We start from the raw sequence: 13,697 nt of genomic DNA on the forward strand, positions 1-13,697 counted from the left end.
TATTTAACTGGAAATCTCAGAAGTTTGAGCAGTAAAGCAGCCAGCTCAGTGGCTAGTAAGGTTCTGAAAAACATCACATCTTCATAAACCTTAGGAGCACAGAGAAGGGAGGGCCTGGGAGGGGGGCCTGGGAAGGGGTCCCTTGCCTCTGCCTTATCTGCCTTGGTTCAAGACATCCTATAGGTGCACGGCTGCTGAGCTGAGTGGCTGGAGTCAGGGGAAGGGAGTCACTATCATGGTCCTGCTGTGGGAGATGTACTATATACCAGCAAGTGTCCTCTCCTCTCTAGGGTGCTCCAGGACGGATGGGAGCCCAAGGAGAACCAGGATTGGCTGGTTATAATGTAAGTGACACACATTTAGGGAAATCTCCTTCTCACCCTCTGGAGCTCTCTCCCTGCATGCTGAGCTCAGTCCTTCCCACCAGAGGGGAGGAGATGTGGGTCCCATAACCTCCTCAGGGGACTCCTGGACCCATAGGTTAGGGTGTGGCAAGGGTAGAATTAGAATGAAGGGGCAGAGAGAGTGTCAGTGCCTTCCCCAGGTCTCGAGTCCTCCCTGCAGGTTGGGTGCAGGTCCCCGAAGAGGGAGCATCGTGCGCTCAGATCCTCCATACACATTCAGGAGATGAAGGCTCAGAAAGGACAGGCTTGGTTAGAAAGGAGTGGGAGCTCAGAGTGGTCAGTGAACACATGCGCAGGCCAGGCCTGGCAGTTTCTTGCTTTTGGGAGTGGAAACCACACCCAGCCTTAGTGGCTTTTGCCAGATCCAGGGACTGCAGGAGACACACAGGAAAGAGAGAAGGGAGCAAAGAGAGCACAAAAGAGATTGGAGGGAGGACTAGAGAGGGGGTGCAGGCTCAGAGTCACCCGCAGTGGCTGGATGGCCTCTTCCCATAACTCTGCCAAGTAGGGCCCTACTAGCCAAGTTGGCACAGGCATGTGGAAAACCAGGGCCTGGAGAGGTATAGGGCGGGGATGAGATACTCATATTGTTCCTTGAACCCATCCTTTGTCATCTGTCTCCTGCATCCTCAAATCTGTTCCCGTTCCCTCCATTTTGTTTGCCTGTAGGGGCATAAAGGCATCACGGGACCTCTCGGGCCTCCCGGGCCCAAAGGCGAGAAGGTAGGTATTATATCTTTAAGCAGTAGCTAGAGTTAAGGTCAGCTCTGAGGCTATGGGGATAGGGTAGCATTGAGCAGGGGGCTCATGGCATCCCTGGACTCATGGCTTTAGGGTCACCTGGCAGAAATGAAGAGTTGTGTCATGACCAAGTCTCTGTTATTTCCTCATGCTTGTGAAGGGGAGCATTGGAACTACACATGGGGAGCTCACTTAGCATGGGGATGAGGGACACTGAAGAAGGAAAAGGCTCAGGAGGAGAGCCCCACGGATGTGTGCCCTTCCATGAGGGCTCTGGAATTGGGAGAAACTACAGGGAGGGGTGCAGGGAGGAGCTTGGCTGGGTGTGAACACTGTTCACAGCATGGAGCACATGAGGGCCTGAAGGGGTAAAGGCTTTTGGGTCATGCCTCCAGTGATGCCCAGTAGGCTTGGAACCAGAACTCTGGGTTCCCTGTCCTCCCTCCTCCCCCATGTCTCCCTCCTCTTCCTTTTTCCCCCTCTTCCCCCTCCTCCCCCCTCCTCATCTCTGGAAAGCCTCCTAGCAGGCTGCACCCTTTCTCCTTATTCCTGGCCTCCCCAAACATCCTTTCTTTTGCTGACTCAGCTTCCCACTAACTAAGTCCCGCTGTGGTGAGTCACACTGACTTAGCATGCTGTCCTTGAGCCCCTCCTTCTGCCTGCATGAGTTCAGATCTGTAAGTATAGTGTCCCAGGCCCTGGCTTGGTCCCTGACAGGCTGTAGGGAGCATGCTCTCTGTAGACATCCTGAGGCTGCGAGGGATGACAAAACTCCAGGGCCAGTGGAGACAGAGCCCCAAGTGCTACCACCCAAGGTCAGAGGTAATCCCCAGGACATGGATTGACATATAGTAGAGGGCTGTGGCATCTGTAGGTGACATAATACACTAGGAGTTCTGTCGCATGCATAGTTCATTGTTGATGGGAATGTTGTGTGGCTCATGACTGCCCCATAGTGAGCAGCTGGCCACAGACTGGCCAGGGCTGCGAGGAGGAGGAGTGAGTTGCAAGAGAGATTTGTGGAAGCCATGCTCTTTCCCCAGGACTTCCCTGTCATTGCTATACAGAACAGGCAGAGAACCCTAGCCTCTTGGTGCATAGGGGTCAGCTCCTAGGTGGAGGGAGCTACTGAGCCCTATTCCTCTAGCCAGAACTCGACACAGAGTGTGGGCCAGCCTGCACTTGTACATAGGTGTCTTTGTCTGTACAGGTGGCCAGATGGAGGAGGCAAGATTTAAAACTAGGCCACCAGGTTCCTCAGCCTTGTTTTCCTATTCTATAAAATGGGAAATATTCCAATATCCCAGGGTTGCTGTAGAATCTATAAGACAATATATAAAACAAACCTAAAAAGCCTAACAAAAGACTAATAAATCCTGACACCACCCATAGTTTGATCAGAAGTGTGGGCAAGAGGGGAGAGAGTCCTACCCTCTAGGGTGGCCCCAGGTTGGGTCTCATTTGCGTTTAGCAGCTGTTCGTGGGAACCCTCAGCTGGCCGAGGGTAGGGCACCAACGATCAGACTGGCCAGAGTGCATCTCAGTGCTGACCTCTTCCTTCTTCTTGTTCCTCATGGCTCCTTCCAATCCTGTGGGCAGCAAGCACCTCAGAGTACCCTGGTTAGCGTCTTTTGTCCAGAAGGGTTTCCCAAGAGAGGTGACACCATTTGTTCTGAGACTTTGAGGTCCTGTTGTCCTGTGCAGCTGCATTTAACCATTTGCATAGCTGCCAAGAGCTCACCCCATAGTTGGACCAAGGCCTAAGGTGGCCTGCCTCAGCCCAAGGTCTCCACTGTAGTCTCCGCTCCTCTTTCAGCCTGCCCTAAGCATCCATGTGGCACGTGGACACTTGCCACTATTACCTACAATGACAGTTTTGACCGCTGGTCTCCTAGTCTGCCTGCCTACGGAGGCTGGCCTCCACCCCTGAGGAAAGTGCCTTCTGGCTTGCAGTTCACTAACTCCCAGAGTGGCCTTTGCCTAATCCTGGTTCTGTGGTGTCCACAGGGGGAACAGGGCGAGGATGGCAAGACTGAGGGGGCCCCCGGGCCACCAGGAGAGCGGGTAAGTTCCTTTTCTGTCCACCACCCCCTCCGTCCTTGACCTCTCAATGTGATCAGGCACAGGCTGGACAAGACTAGGCTGCTGAGAACCCACGGAAGGTGTGACTCATGTTTATCCATTGTCCCTGTCATTCAGGGTCCTGTGGGTGATCGAGGAGACCGTGGGGAGCCAGGCGACCCTGGATACCCTGTAAGTATCAAAGCCCTACCTTTGGGGAGGGTAGAGATAGTGGGGAAAGGGAAGCCAGTCAGGAATGGACACAGGCCTCTACCTTCCTTTCTCCACTGGCCATAAGGGGCAGAGAGCACCCCATTATGAAACCAGGGTAACACCAGGAAGGAAAAGCCCAGATTTTCCTGAGGGTCCTCTCCTAAGGTTACAGGGACATAAATAATCCACACAGCTAGCCTATTGACTGAGTTTCCTTCCAGCATGGTCCTGGGTAATGACTTCTTCTGGGGATGAGAGGTGGGGGCTGGCTCAGTTTCCCCATTTGTATCTTGAAACAGCCTTCCTAGCAGAAGCCTCTGTTACACTTCCCTCCATTCGAGCAGTACTGTTGCTGTTCCGACCACTTAGCAGCTAAGAAAGCTAAGGAAGAACATTGATTCCCTGGCCACTTCTGTGGGGCCCTCACCTATCTCTCCTTTGCTTTCAGGGTCAAGAGGGTGTTCAAGGCCTCCGTGGAGAACCAGGCCAGCAGGGCCAGCCCGTGAGTCCTGAATCTTCTGCTATAAGCAGGGTGGAGCATCAGAAACAAGCTCTTTAAAATTAAAGGGATCTGCCCTGTAGGAGGACACGAGGAAGCTCTGGGGCTTCCCTAGAGCCTGCACCCCCAAACCCCTCCTCACCCATCCCCCTCCAGGCGGAGACTGGCCACCCTCCCCAGGAGAGAGGCCTGGGGCTGCCTTGAGTCATCTCACCTTGGTTTGCAGGGGCATCCAGGACCCCGGGGACGCCCAGGACCCAAAGGATCAAAAGGCGAAGAGGTGAGAAGAATGGGCTTCAGTGGGGAGGTTGAGCCCCTGGGTCAGGAGCCTGGGCTAGCCTAGGCTCACGTAGTCAGCAAAGGCAGGGCTGGAAGGTACCAACCTCTGGGCTCTGCAGCCATCCACAGGCACTGAGGGATCAGCCTGAGTAGAAATTGGCCTAGCCAGCAACTCAGCCACAACTCTGCTGGGCTACAGTGAAGGAAGGAAGAGAAGCCAGTTGAGGAATGAAGGAGAAGCAGAGAGAGACAAAATGGTCATGGAGGAGTCACTTCTTGCTGGACCCCAGGCCCCTGTGTTTCCTCCTCTAGGCCTGAGAAAAACCTTCTTCACTAGGCTCCCTGAGCCCACACTCAAGACTAAATGGCCTGACTGGCTCTGGTTTCCAGCTCTGAGCACAGATGTAGTGCCCTTGAAAAGTCTTAGCAAGAAGGGATCCAAAGAAGGAAGCCAGGACCCAGTGCAGCAGGGACAGCCCTGGGTGACTCTGGGGGTGACCACAGCCATGGGCTTTCAAGCACATGGCTCCCTGGTAGATCACACTCACTCTTGGTGCCTCCTTCCAGCTCCTGCGTCCTGCTAATATGTATCTCTTGCTTTTGCCTTCTTAGGGCCCAAAGGGAAAGCCAGGCAAGGCGGGGGCATCAGGCCGGAGGGGGACCCAGGTGAGTTGCCATAGCTTCTCTGCCACCTTCCATGTTCTCCTGAGAAGGTTTGACCAGCTTCTTCTGTACCTCCAGGGGCTTCAAGGGCTGCCAGGGCCGAGAGGTGTAGTAGGGAGACAGGGCCCTGAGGGCATGGCTGGACAAGATGGGAATCCTGGCAGGGACGGTCGGCCAGGATATCAGGTAAGCAGGACATTGGGTGGCATCTGGTGTTAGAGACTCCCACAGGCGACACTCAGGCCTTGGGCTCAGGCCATGGGTCTGAAGAGTCAGGTGGGAAACTGGGTGGCATATAGGTCAGTGGTCTTTGATCCGTTGGGATTCTTATCACTGTCTCTCCTTGATGCTGGCACCTGGGTCACTAGGCCATATTGTCCCTTGCCCCTGGCAAATGTGACCTCCTCCTCCCTTTCCTCCTACCTCAATTCCCTGGGGTCCCGATCAAAGAATGCTTCCAGCCCGGTTTTCTTTACAGGGAGAGCAGGGAAATGATGGGGACCCTGGCCCCGTGGGCCCTGCTGGGAGAAGAGGGAATCCAGGTGTGGCTGGCTTGCCTGGAGCACAGGGGCCTCCAGGATTCAAGGTCAGCTCTCATTAATCTATCCTTTCTGCCTGCCCTGGTCCTGGTTGTAACGATACTGATTCTTGGAGCATCTGTGTCCTAAGGCCCATGTGAAATTTCTTGCGGATCCCTGCCTCCATGTTGACACAAGTTTAGAGGATGGTTTATTCAAGTTACGATAAATACTGCCCCCTATTGGACCCTAGTAACCTTCCATATTAGCTGCGTTGTCCACGGGCGCCCTCTGGTGGGTCTTTGTGGGACAACAAGTTGGTTGCCATTGGGATGCTCTAGTCCTTTACAAAGGATCCTTGAGCTGCTTCTCTGTCTAGTCTAGGGCCGCATCCCACACGAAGGCACTATGTAAATGAAAGACCCAGATATGGTGTTTGACTTCCCTAAGTTTATGATCTAGTTGAAGAAAGGTTGGGATCCTCTGTACTGGGCCAGGGAGGTTGGGATGGGGGACAAGTTTAGAGAAGAAGCCTACGCGTCTTGCTGGGGAAGAATGATGAATCTTTGCTGGGCACAGAGAGGAAGCCAGAGTCATAAGGCAGCCTTCCACTGGGGGTCTGAGCTTGTCCCACCCCATCCTCATGTCTCCTCTGCCATGCTGAGACCTCATGAAATCCCTGCCTTACTGTTCGAGATCCCCTTCCACTGGTCTTGGAACCATGTTTTCTTTTGACTGATGATTTTGATGTGTTTCTTGAAGGGTGAAAGTGGGTTACCTGGGCAACTGGGTCCCCCTGGAAAACGAGGGACAGAAGGTGGAACGGGGCTTCCTGGGAACCAGGGGGAGCCAGGATCCAAAGGCCAGCCGGTGAGTCAGTCTCAGGGTATATACATAACCACGCACCCACATGCCTAAAGCCCCGAGTACATACACTCACACACACACTCACACACTCACACACACACACTCACACACTCACACACACTCACACACACTCACACACATACACACTCACACACACTCACACACACACTCACACAGACACACACACTCACACACACACAGACACACACTCACACACTCACACTCACACAGACACACACACTCACACAGACACACACACACTCACACAGACACACACACACTCACACACACTCACACACACAGACACACTCACACACACAGACACACTCACACACACTCACACACTCACACACACACTCACACAGACACACACACTCACACAGACACACACACTCACACAGACACACACACACTCACACAGACACACACACACACACACACGAACATATCTATAGGTGTGTGCGTAGGACCAGAAGCTGCCTGCTCACTTGATATCAAAGGCAGAGCCGAGTACTCTCTGAGCATCAGATGCCATGTATCTTCCCCTGCTTAGGAAGGAGGCGTCAAGGGGCTAGAAGAAGGGGTCTGTACAGCCCATTCAAAACTGGAATCAGAATCTTTAGTAGAACTTGGCATCATGGGATCCAGGGACAGTATTCTTTCTGTACAACAATGACTCCCTGCGCCCTACCTACCTGGAAACAATGATCTCTCCGGATCAAAGAAGAAATCAGAAGGTAAATTAGCGTATTGAATCAAGTGAACATGAGAACGCAGTGCACCAGAATTTGTGGGACACCGCCCAGGCTACGCTACGGAGTGTTTGCTGCAATTTAAATCAGTGGTGGCATCAAAGCCCAACCTAAGAGTCTAAGAAAAATAGAAAGAATATAAACAGTAGAAAGCACACAATGAGCATCATAAATACAAAAATGGGTCTCTGAGGAGGTCAATAAAATTCATATATGTCTAGCCAGACTTCTCAAGACAGAAAAAAGAGTAGAGAATGAGAGGTGATGTCCATCGCTAAAGATGTGAGAGACCAAGGAGTAACCGGCCAGGAAAATAAACAACCTATGTAAAACGGGCAAAGCCTTTCAAAGACTAATCTGTCAAAGCTCACTGGAAAAGGAACAGACGTTTTGCCCCACTTTATATTCTGAAACCGTGAGCCTCCAGCTTAATAAAGCTTCTCACAAAGAATACGCTTGGCCCAGACGGTTCCACTGGTGATTCTCCTGAACGCTTAAAGAGGCAGTACCACCAACTCTACATAAACTTCCAGAAGCCTGAAGAAGAGACTCTCACTCCGTCCACAAAGTCATTATTTACCCTGACATTAAACTCAAAGACAATAATGAAGAAAAAATAAACAAACAAACAAACAAACCATGAAGGACCAGTGTGGCTTGTGGGTCAATTTTTAATAAAGTGTTATCAAAATGAGAGTAAGACTCCATAAGAAGGGTAACGCATCAACGCCAAGTGAAGCAAGCCACAGGAAGGTGAGGGTTGGAAACTAGGTCAGTGTAATCCATACTAGATTGATTTGCCGGACTAAAAGAGAGAAGTCATCAACTCTTGCTATAGGCGCAGGAATGCATGTGGCAAGACTGTAACTTCCTTTCTCGTCTGGGAGATGGGAAAAAGGAAACTTCAGCAAAGTAGGTATGGAAAAGAACTTCTTCAACTTGGTCCATGATATCTGAACGAATCCTACAGTTAATAGGCACAGTGGTGACTGGCTGGGTGGTTTCTCCAAAAAAGCAGAAGCAAGGCACCATTTCTATCAAGTTCATACTATGCATCCAGCCACTGCAATAAGGCAAGAAAAATAAATGAAGTCATTCATGTCCAAAAGGAAGGAGTGAAACTTTGTCGTATGAGATTATTTTCCAAGCAGCCATCAATGGAGGGTTTCTGTCAGGATTTGTGCTTTACAGAGAGGTTTGGTTGGGCAGGAGTGTCTGTGGGACTCCTTGTCTTCTCCCATAAGGATCTGGGATAGGAGTTCCTGACTACAGAGCATTGCTGTGGGACTCTGAGCTGGGAGTACGGCCTGAGGCCTGTCCACTCCACTCCTGGACTGACTGGCATCTGGCATAGGCGACAGCTTTGTCTTGGCTCCACTCACACCACCTTGTCCTGCTCTCCCCACAGGGTGACTCTGGCGAGATGGGCTTCCCAGGAGTGGCTGGCCTCTTTGGACCCAAGGTACTGAGTCCCATCCCTCTGTCTATCACTGGTGGCTCGTCCATGTGTGGGTTCACTGCTTGAGTCTTCACTTAACCCTCCTCCGAGTGTGGGCCAGAAGCCAGCTCTGAGAGCGCTCAGCTACTAACTCGGTGCCTCAGGCACATGACTCAGTATAAGCTCTGCGTTCCCAGTCTGTGAAAGGCGGGTGAACCAATAGGCAAAGAAGACCGTTGTAAACAGTAAGACCCAAGGCGTACATGGCATACTACCCTGATGGCATATAGCTTGTTCCTGCCTAAGAACCAGAAGCCTACAATTCCTCCCAAGGCATCTCACAAAATTAAGAGGGCAAAGGCCAGCCAGAACTCAGGGACATGGAGGTTGCTAGATACTCCCCAGTGGCTGCCCCAGTAACAACCCTTTTCTGCTTCTAACAGGGTCCCCCTGGAGACATTGGCTTCAAAGGCATCCAAGGCCCTCGGGGTCCTCCTGGCTTGATGGTAAGTCTCCTTCCTTCCTGTGCCAGCTTGGTAGTCACCCAGTTCTGAGGCTGGCCATCAGCTGGTTGAACACACACCACACGTCTTTCTGCTTCTTTGCTCTTAGAGCCTCCTTTACACTCAGTTGTTGTAGCTTCATGCCCTTGCTCACTCCCCTGCCACTACCCTAGCCTTCCCTTCCCCATTCTTGTGGCCCACCCCAGCATGCAGGAAGGCTCAGGAGACATGGCCTGGCCCCACCCCAGCATGCAAAAAAGACCCAGAAGATGCATGGCCTAGCCCTACCCAAGCATACAGATGGGGCTCAGAAGATGTACGGCCCACCCTGCTTGAAGGGGCACCCTTTTCATTCCCGTGGGACACTCAGCTGCCACCTCCTCTGTCACTCTATTCCCCAGGCCCAGACCGAGGACTCATAGCCTCTTTCTCCTTTAGGGAAAGGAAGGTATCATTGGGCCCCCCGGAATGCTGGGACCTTCTGGACTCCCGGTATGTGCAAAAAGGAAGGCTGCAGGGGTCTCCGGTATTCTGGGATCAAGTGTTTTGTGACTCAGAGTTACACATGGGAACTAGGACTTCCCTCTGAGCCCTAACCCAATGCTATGGTTTGTTTCAGGGTCCCAAAGGTGACAGAGGCAGCCGAGGGGACTGGGTGAGTGGACAGCCTGGCAGGCAGTACTATGGTGCGATGGGCAGAGAACCCCTCCTCAGAGCACATCTCCTAACTGTCTCTCCTCTCCATTCTATCTCCAGGGACTGCAAGGCCCAAGGGTAAGTAGGGTGGGTGTGAAGACTTGAGACTGCGGACAGGAACTGGGGGAGGAGGGCTCTCAGACTCTCCCCCTCCCTCCCTCCCTCCCTCCCTCCCTCCCTCCCTCCCTTCCTCCCTCCCTCCCTCTTCCCCTCCCCCCTCTCTGGCATTCCTCCCCATTGTTTACTTTTTTTCCCAGGGGAACATCATCTCTGGGCCTGGGAAGAAACCCTGGGTAAAGAGCTGTCAAGAGCTGACTGTTTCCTCTTTCTCCCACAGGGTCCTCCTGGTCCGAGGGGGCGGCCAGGTCCACCGGTAGGTAGCTGCATGCTGGGTATTTTGGATTCCCAGGGCAGGAGGCGGGTTCCTCTGAATGAGACCAAGGTTGTCTTTGTTTGTCTTTAAATTTTTTCTTTTTAACTTCATGTGTGTGTGACGTGTACTGCAAGCATGCCTGGTGCTTTTGGGGGTCAGAAGAGGCAGTTAGATCACCTGGAACTGGAGTTTATAGATGATCATGAGTCATCATATGAGGGCTGGGAACCAAATCCAGGTCCCCAGCAAGATTGAGGGGTCTTCTGCGCCATCTCTCCAACCCCTAGACCAAGGTTTTTATGGTAGATTATGCCCTGACCCAAAGCCACATGGCTCTTGTATGCTTGCTGTGGCCTACAGATTTGTAGGGAGCATAGGACAAGTCCAGTGGGGACCTGTGGTGTGACTTTTCCTGGGCAGATGTGAACCAGCATCTGTCTATCTTAGATAGGAAATTGGCAGAGCACATAAGCTCTCCCACCCCGGTCTAGCTCAGTGTGCCCATGTGCTTATTGGGGTTACTTACGGGAGCATCAGGGGCTCAAAGGCAGCTGTTTCATCGAGAAGCCCCCTGACATGGATGATGGCTCCTGAGAGCTGCATTACTGGAGCTCCCTCTCCAGCTTGCATGAAGCCTGGCTCGCAGGAGAGCACCTACCACCACCACCAACCCCCAGGGAGGGCCCCATGACTCCTTTTGAGTCCTAGGAGCCCTCTGCTCCTTCCAAGAGGAAGTGTTCCAACTCAGAAGAAATAGCTATCCAGCATGCCTAGAGGCTTGTGGCCTGGCATACTTCCTCCTGCTAGATAGTTTCTCCGATCTCCAGCCTCCTAAGCCTCCAGCACAAGTCCCTATCAAACACTGACCCTCCACCTTCTTTTCCAGGGCCCTCCTTGGCATCCTGTCCAGTTTGTAAGTTGCACCATTGTTTTTTGACCCCCTGAAAGGAAGCTGTGGGGTAGGCAAGGGAAAAGCAACTGAACCTTCTCTGGCCACAGTGCCTGGACCTCTAGGATATCCATTGGGCTGGAGCTATGGGCCTTGAGCTACCGGAGGAGCCCCAAGCAAGAGGCTAATCCATGTCCGCAGTTGTGAACCAGGCGGCTGCTCTAACTCCAGCCCCCAGGGTCTGTCTCTGCCTCCACACACATGGGTGAACTCCTCCTCAGACCCAGGGTCCCGAGGGCCAAGCATGCATTTGCATTTGGACCCTTTTGCTTTCTGGTGGGCACAGCAGCCCTGTCTGAGCTCAGCCTTCTGACCCTGTAAACCAATTAGGCCCCATGTTGTCCCTACCCCAGTGAGTACTGGGGTCAGAACCTGACAATATCTCTGGGATGTGGTCATAGGAAAGGCTGGATGGAAAAGAAACCCTGGGGCTACTAGATGCTCAGAATCTGAGTTCTTTCCACCCCAGAGGCTCCCTGCCCCTCCCTTTGTGCTGCCTGTACTTACAAAGCACTCACCTGTCACCTCCCTTGTCTCTTCATCAGAAAGGCGGGCAGGGGAGAAGCCCTTTTCCTCCCAGGATATGGAAAAGGAGGGTTCACGCTCTGTATAATTGACAATTGAAATGCACCCACGGCTCATCACTCGCCAGACACTATTAGAAATGGCTTTAGTGGTTCTGGGAGAATGCTTTATTTGGGGAGTTATTTTCCAGACAAGGGAACCAAGTCAGGCCCCTCTACGGGAAGACGCAGAGCTGGGAGCCCCCCAACAGCCCTGTTCCAGACCCCTTGCCTTGTGCTCGACCATCTGGGTGCCAAGGCTGAGGCCAGGCATACTCAAGAGCAATACAGTGGGAGCCATTGGGTCTGTGGGGATATAGAGGAGGTGTCTCACCAGCCTAGAAGCAAAAACATCCACAGACGTCTTCCATCCCCCAACCAGTACAGAGCCCTGCGAACGATCGCCCAGCCTCGCTGTGTTACATGTCTGAGCTGGATGAGCGGCACTCCTTACTTCCAACCTGGAGATGCAGAAGCATCTCTTTCCCCTAGGCCTAGCAATTAAAAGTGCACCAGCTGGTGTCCTCTGGTGCATTATCACCCCTGGCTGAGGAAACCAGACGCTGAGCTGGAGACAGGAAAGACGTCCCAGTCAGTGGGAAGATGTGCAAATATCCTGGGGCTGGCAAAGCACGGCTTTCAGGGACTTAGAAGAACTGTGTGTGTCTGGTGCTGGAGGGACACGAGGATGAAGGCCGCAGCACTCGAATGGGATTTCTAACCATACTGAAGCATCTAAATCTCATACCGGGAGGACCCTGGGAGCTATTGAAGGACTTAGTGGGAGGGAGTGACATAGTCAACATTGACTCTGCAAAGGAAGGAAGAACTCAGTAGAGGATGTGTGCCTTGGTCCAGACCCTGTCATAGGAGGTGGGGTGGGGGTGAGTGGGGTGGAGGTGCTTGGGCCCCTGGCTCCTACTTTCAGAATCTGGCTTCCACTGGGATGGATGCAGGACACACACCTTGTCTTTTTTTCTTGCACAGCAACAAGATGACCTTGAGGCAGCTTTCCAAACGTGGATGGATGCTCACGGAGCAGTCAGATTGGAGGTACTGGCAGGATCTCTGCTCACATGACCTCTGGTCCTAGGAGAAAGAGAAAGGTCATAGCGGTTGATGCTATCCCCATGACTGGCACCAAGAGCATCAGAGACCTTCTCTCAGTGATGTCTCATGGTCTCAGATGGAGATCATCACTAGAAACCACAGTCCAAAGTGGTACTTCAGCCCACACTGCCAGAACCAGGCTAGACACAGACACTGCTTCCTAGCTTTTGTTGGAAGCGTCTGAGTCTATCGTGTGCTGGCCTGAGTCAGGGAGGGATGCTCATCTGACTCATAGCTCACAGAATGTCCCCAGGGTCACCCAGGGATTGCACAGAAGCAAGTGAGCCCCAGAGCTCTGCTGAGACCTGGTTTGTGGTCACCTCTGCTCCACAGTTGCAGGCTGAGATGGGTCTTGGGTGATCTTTACTCCAGCCTGTATAAGAGCCTACTTTGCTGCTTTACATCCTTCTCCTGGTGGGGAGCTCACTCCCCTAGTTCAGACCTCCTACCAACCCTGCTGGGTTTCATAGACCAAGGGCAAGGAATCAGCTCTTGTCCCTGCTACATTCTGTCCCTGACCCTCCCTCTCCTTATCTGTTATAAGGCGGAGTAGCCAGTCTCAGTTAGCCATGAACTGGCTGGTCACCAGATCCCCAGACAGTGAGGATTTTAAAGCACTGTGTCTGGGACTTTGGGCAAGGCCCAAGCACTTAACAGGCCTATGGCCCTTTCTCTCTGTAGCAGGGGTACAGCTATCCGGACCAGCTGATGCTAGACCAGGGAGGGGAGATCTTCAAAACCTTACACTACCTCAGCAACCTCATCCAGAGCATTAAGACGCCCTTGGGCACCAAGGAGAACCCAGCCCGGGTCTGCCGGGACCTCATGGACTGCGAACAGAAGATGGCGGATGGTAAGGGTGCCTATGAGGCTGAGGATGGGTGGTACAGTTTCAAAAAGAGCTCAGGTCCATGGAGTGTTGGGTCCTCGGTACAACCCAGCCAAGTTTCTGTCCTCACAGAAATAGACACACAGCATCATTGATTGACTCAGCAAACAGCCTTGAAGGTTCACCATCTGCCAGACCTATGGTTCAAGCTTTGAGGATATTAATAGAGAGGATGACAG

General features: G+C 52.6%; 1 protein-coding gene across 2 annotated transcripts in view; it reads left to right on the forward strand.

The window, feature by feature from the left end:
- The window catches only part of Col27a1 (collagen type XXVII alpha 1 chain), a 118,322-nt gene that overhangs the window by 98,349 nt on the left and 6,276 nt on the right, over window positions 1-13,697 (forward strand). For both annotated transcript variants that reach the window (NM_001411859.2, XM_087548025.1), the window contains 19 exon segments: window positions 291-344; window positions 1,074-1,127; window positions 3,153-3,209; window positions 3,345-3,398; window positions 3,868-3,921; window positions 4,145-4,198; window positions 4,810-4,863; window positions 4,939-5,046; window positions 5,339-5,446; window positions 6,141-6,248; window positions 8,406-8,459; window positions 8,879-8,941; window positions 9,377-9,430; window positions 9,558-9,593; window positions 9,695-9,712; window positions 9,972-10,007; window positions 10,894-10,920; window positions 12,507-12,572; window positions 13,311-13,482. In NM_001411859.2, the coding sequence (NP_001398788.1) occupies window positions 291-344; window positions 1,074-1,127; window positions 3,153-3,209; window positions 3,345-3,398; window positions 3,868-3,921; window positions 4,145-4,198; window positions 4,810-4,863; window positions 4,939-5,046; window positions 5,339-5,446; window positions 6,141-6,248; window positions 8,406-8,459; window positions 8,879-8,941; window positions 9,377-9,430; window positions 9,558-9,593; window positions 9,695-9,712; window positions 9,972-10,007; window positions 10,894-10,920; window positions 12,507-12,572; window positions 13,311-13,482 (1,231 nt within the window).

The sequence above is a fragment of the Rattus norvegicus genome, chromosome 5, assembly GCF_021556685.1.
Source record: "Rattus norvegicus strain SHRSP/BbbUtx chromosome 5, alternate assembly SHRSP_T2T, whole genome shotgun sequence".
Taxonomy (NCBI): domain Eukaryota; kingdom Metazoa; phylum Chordata; class Mammalia; order Rodentia; family Muridae; genus Rattus; species Rattus norvegicus.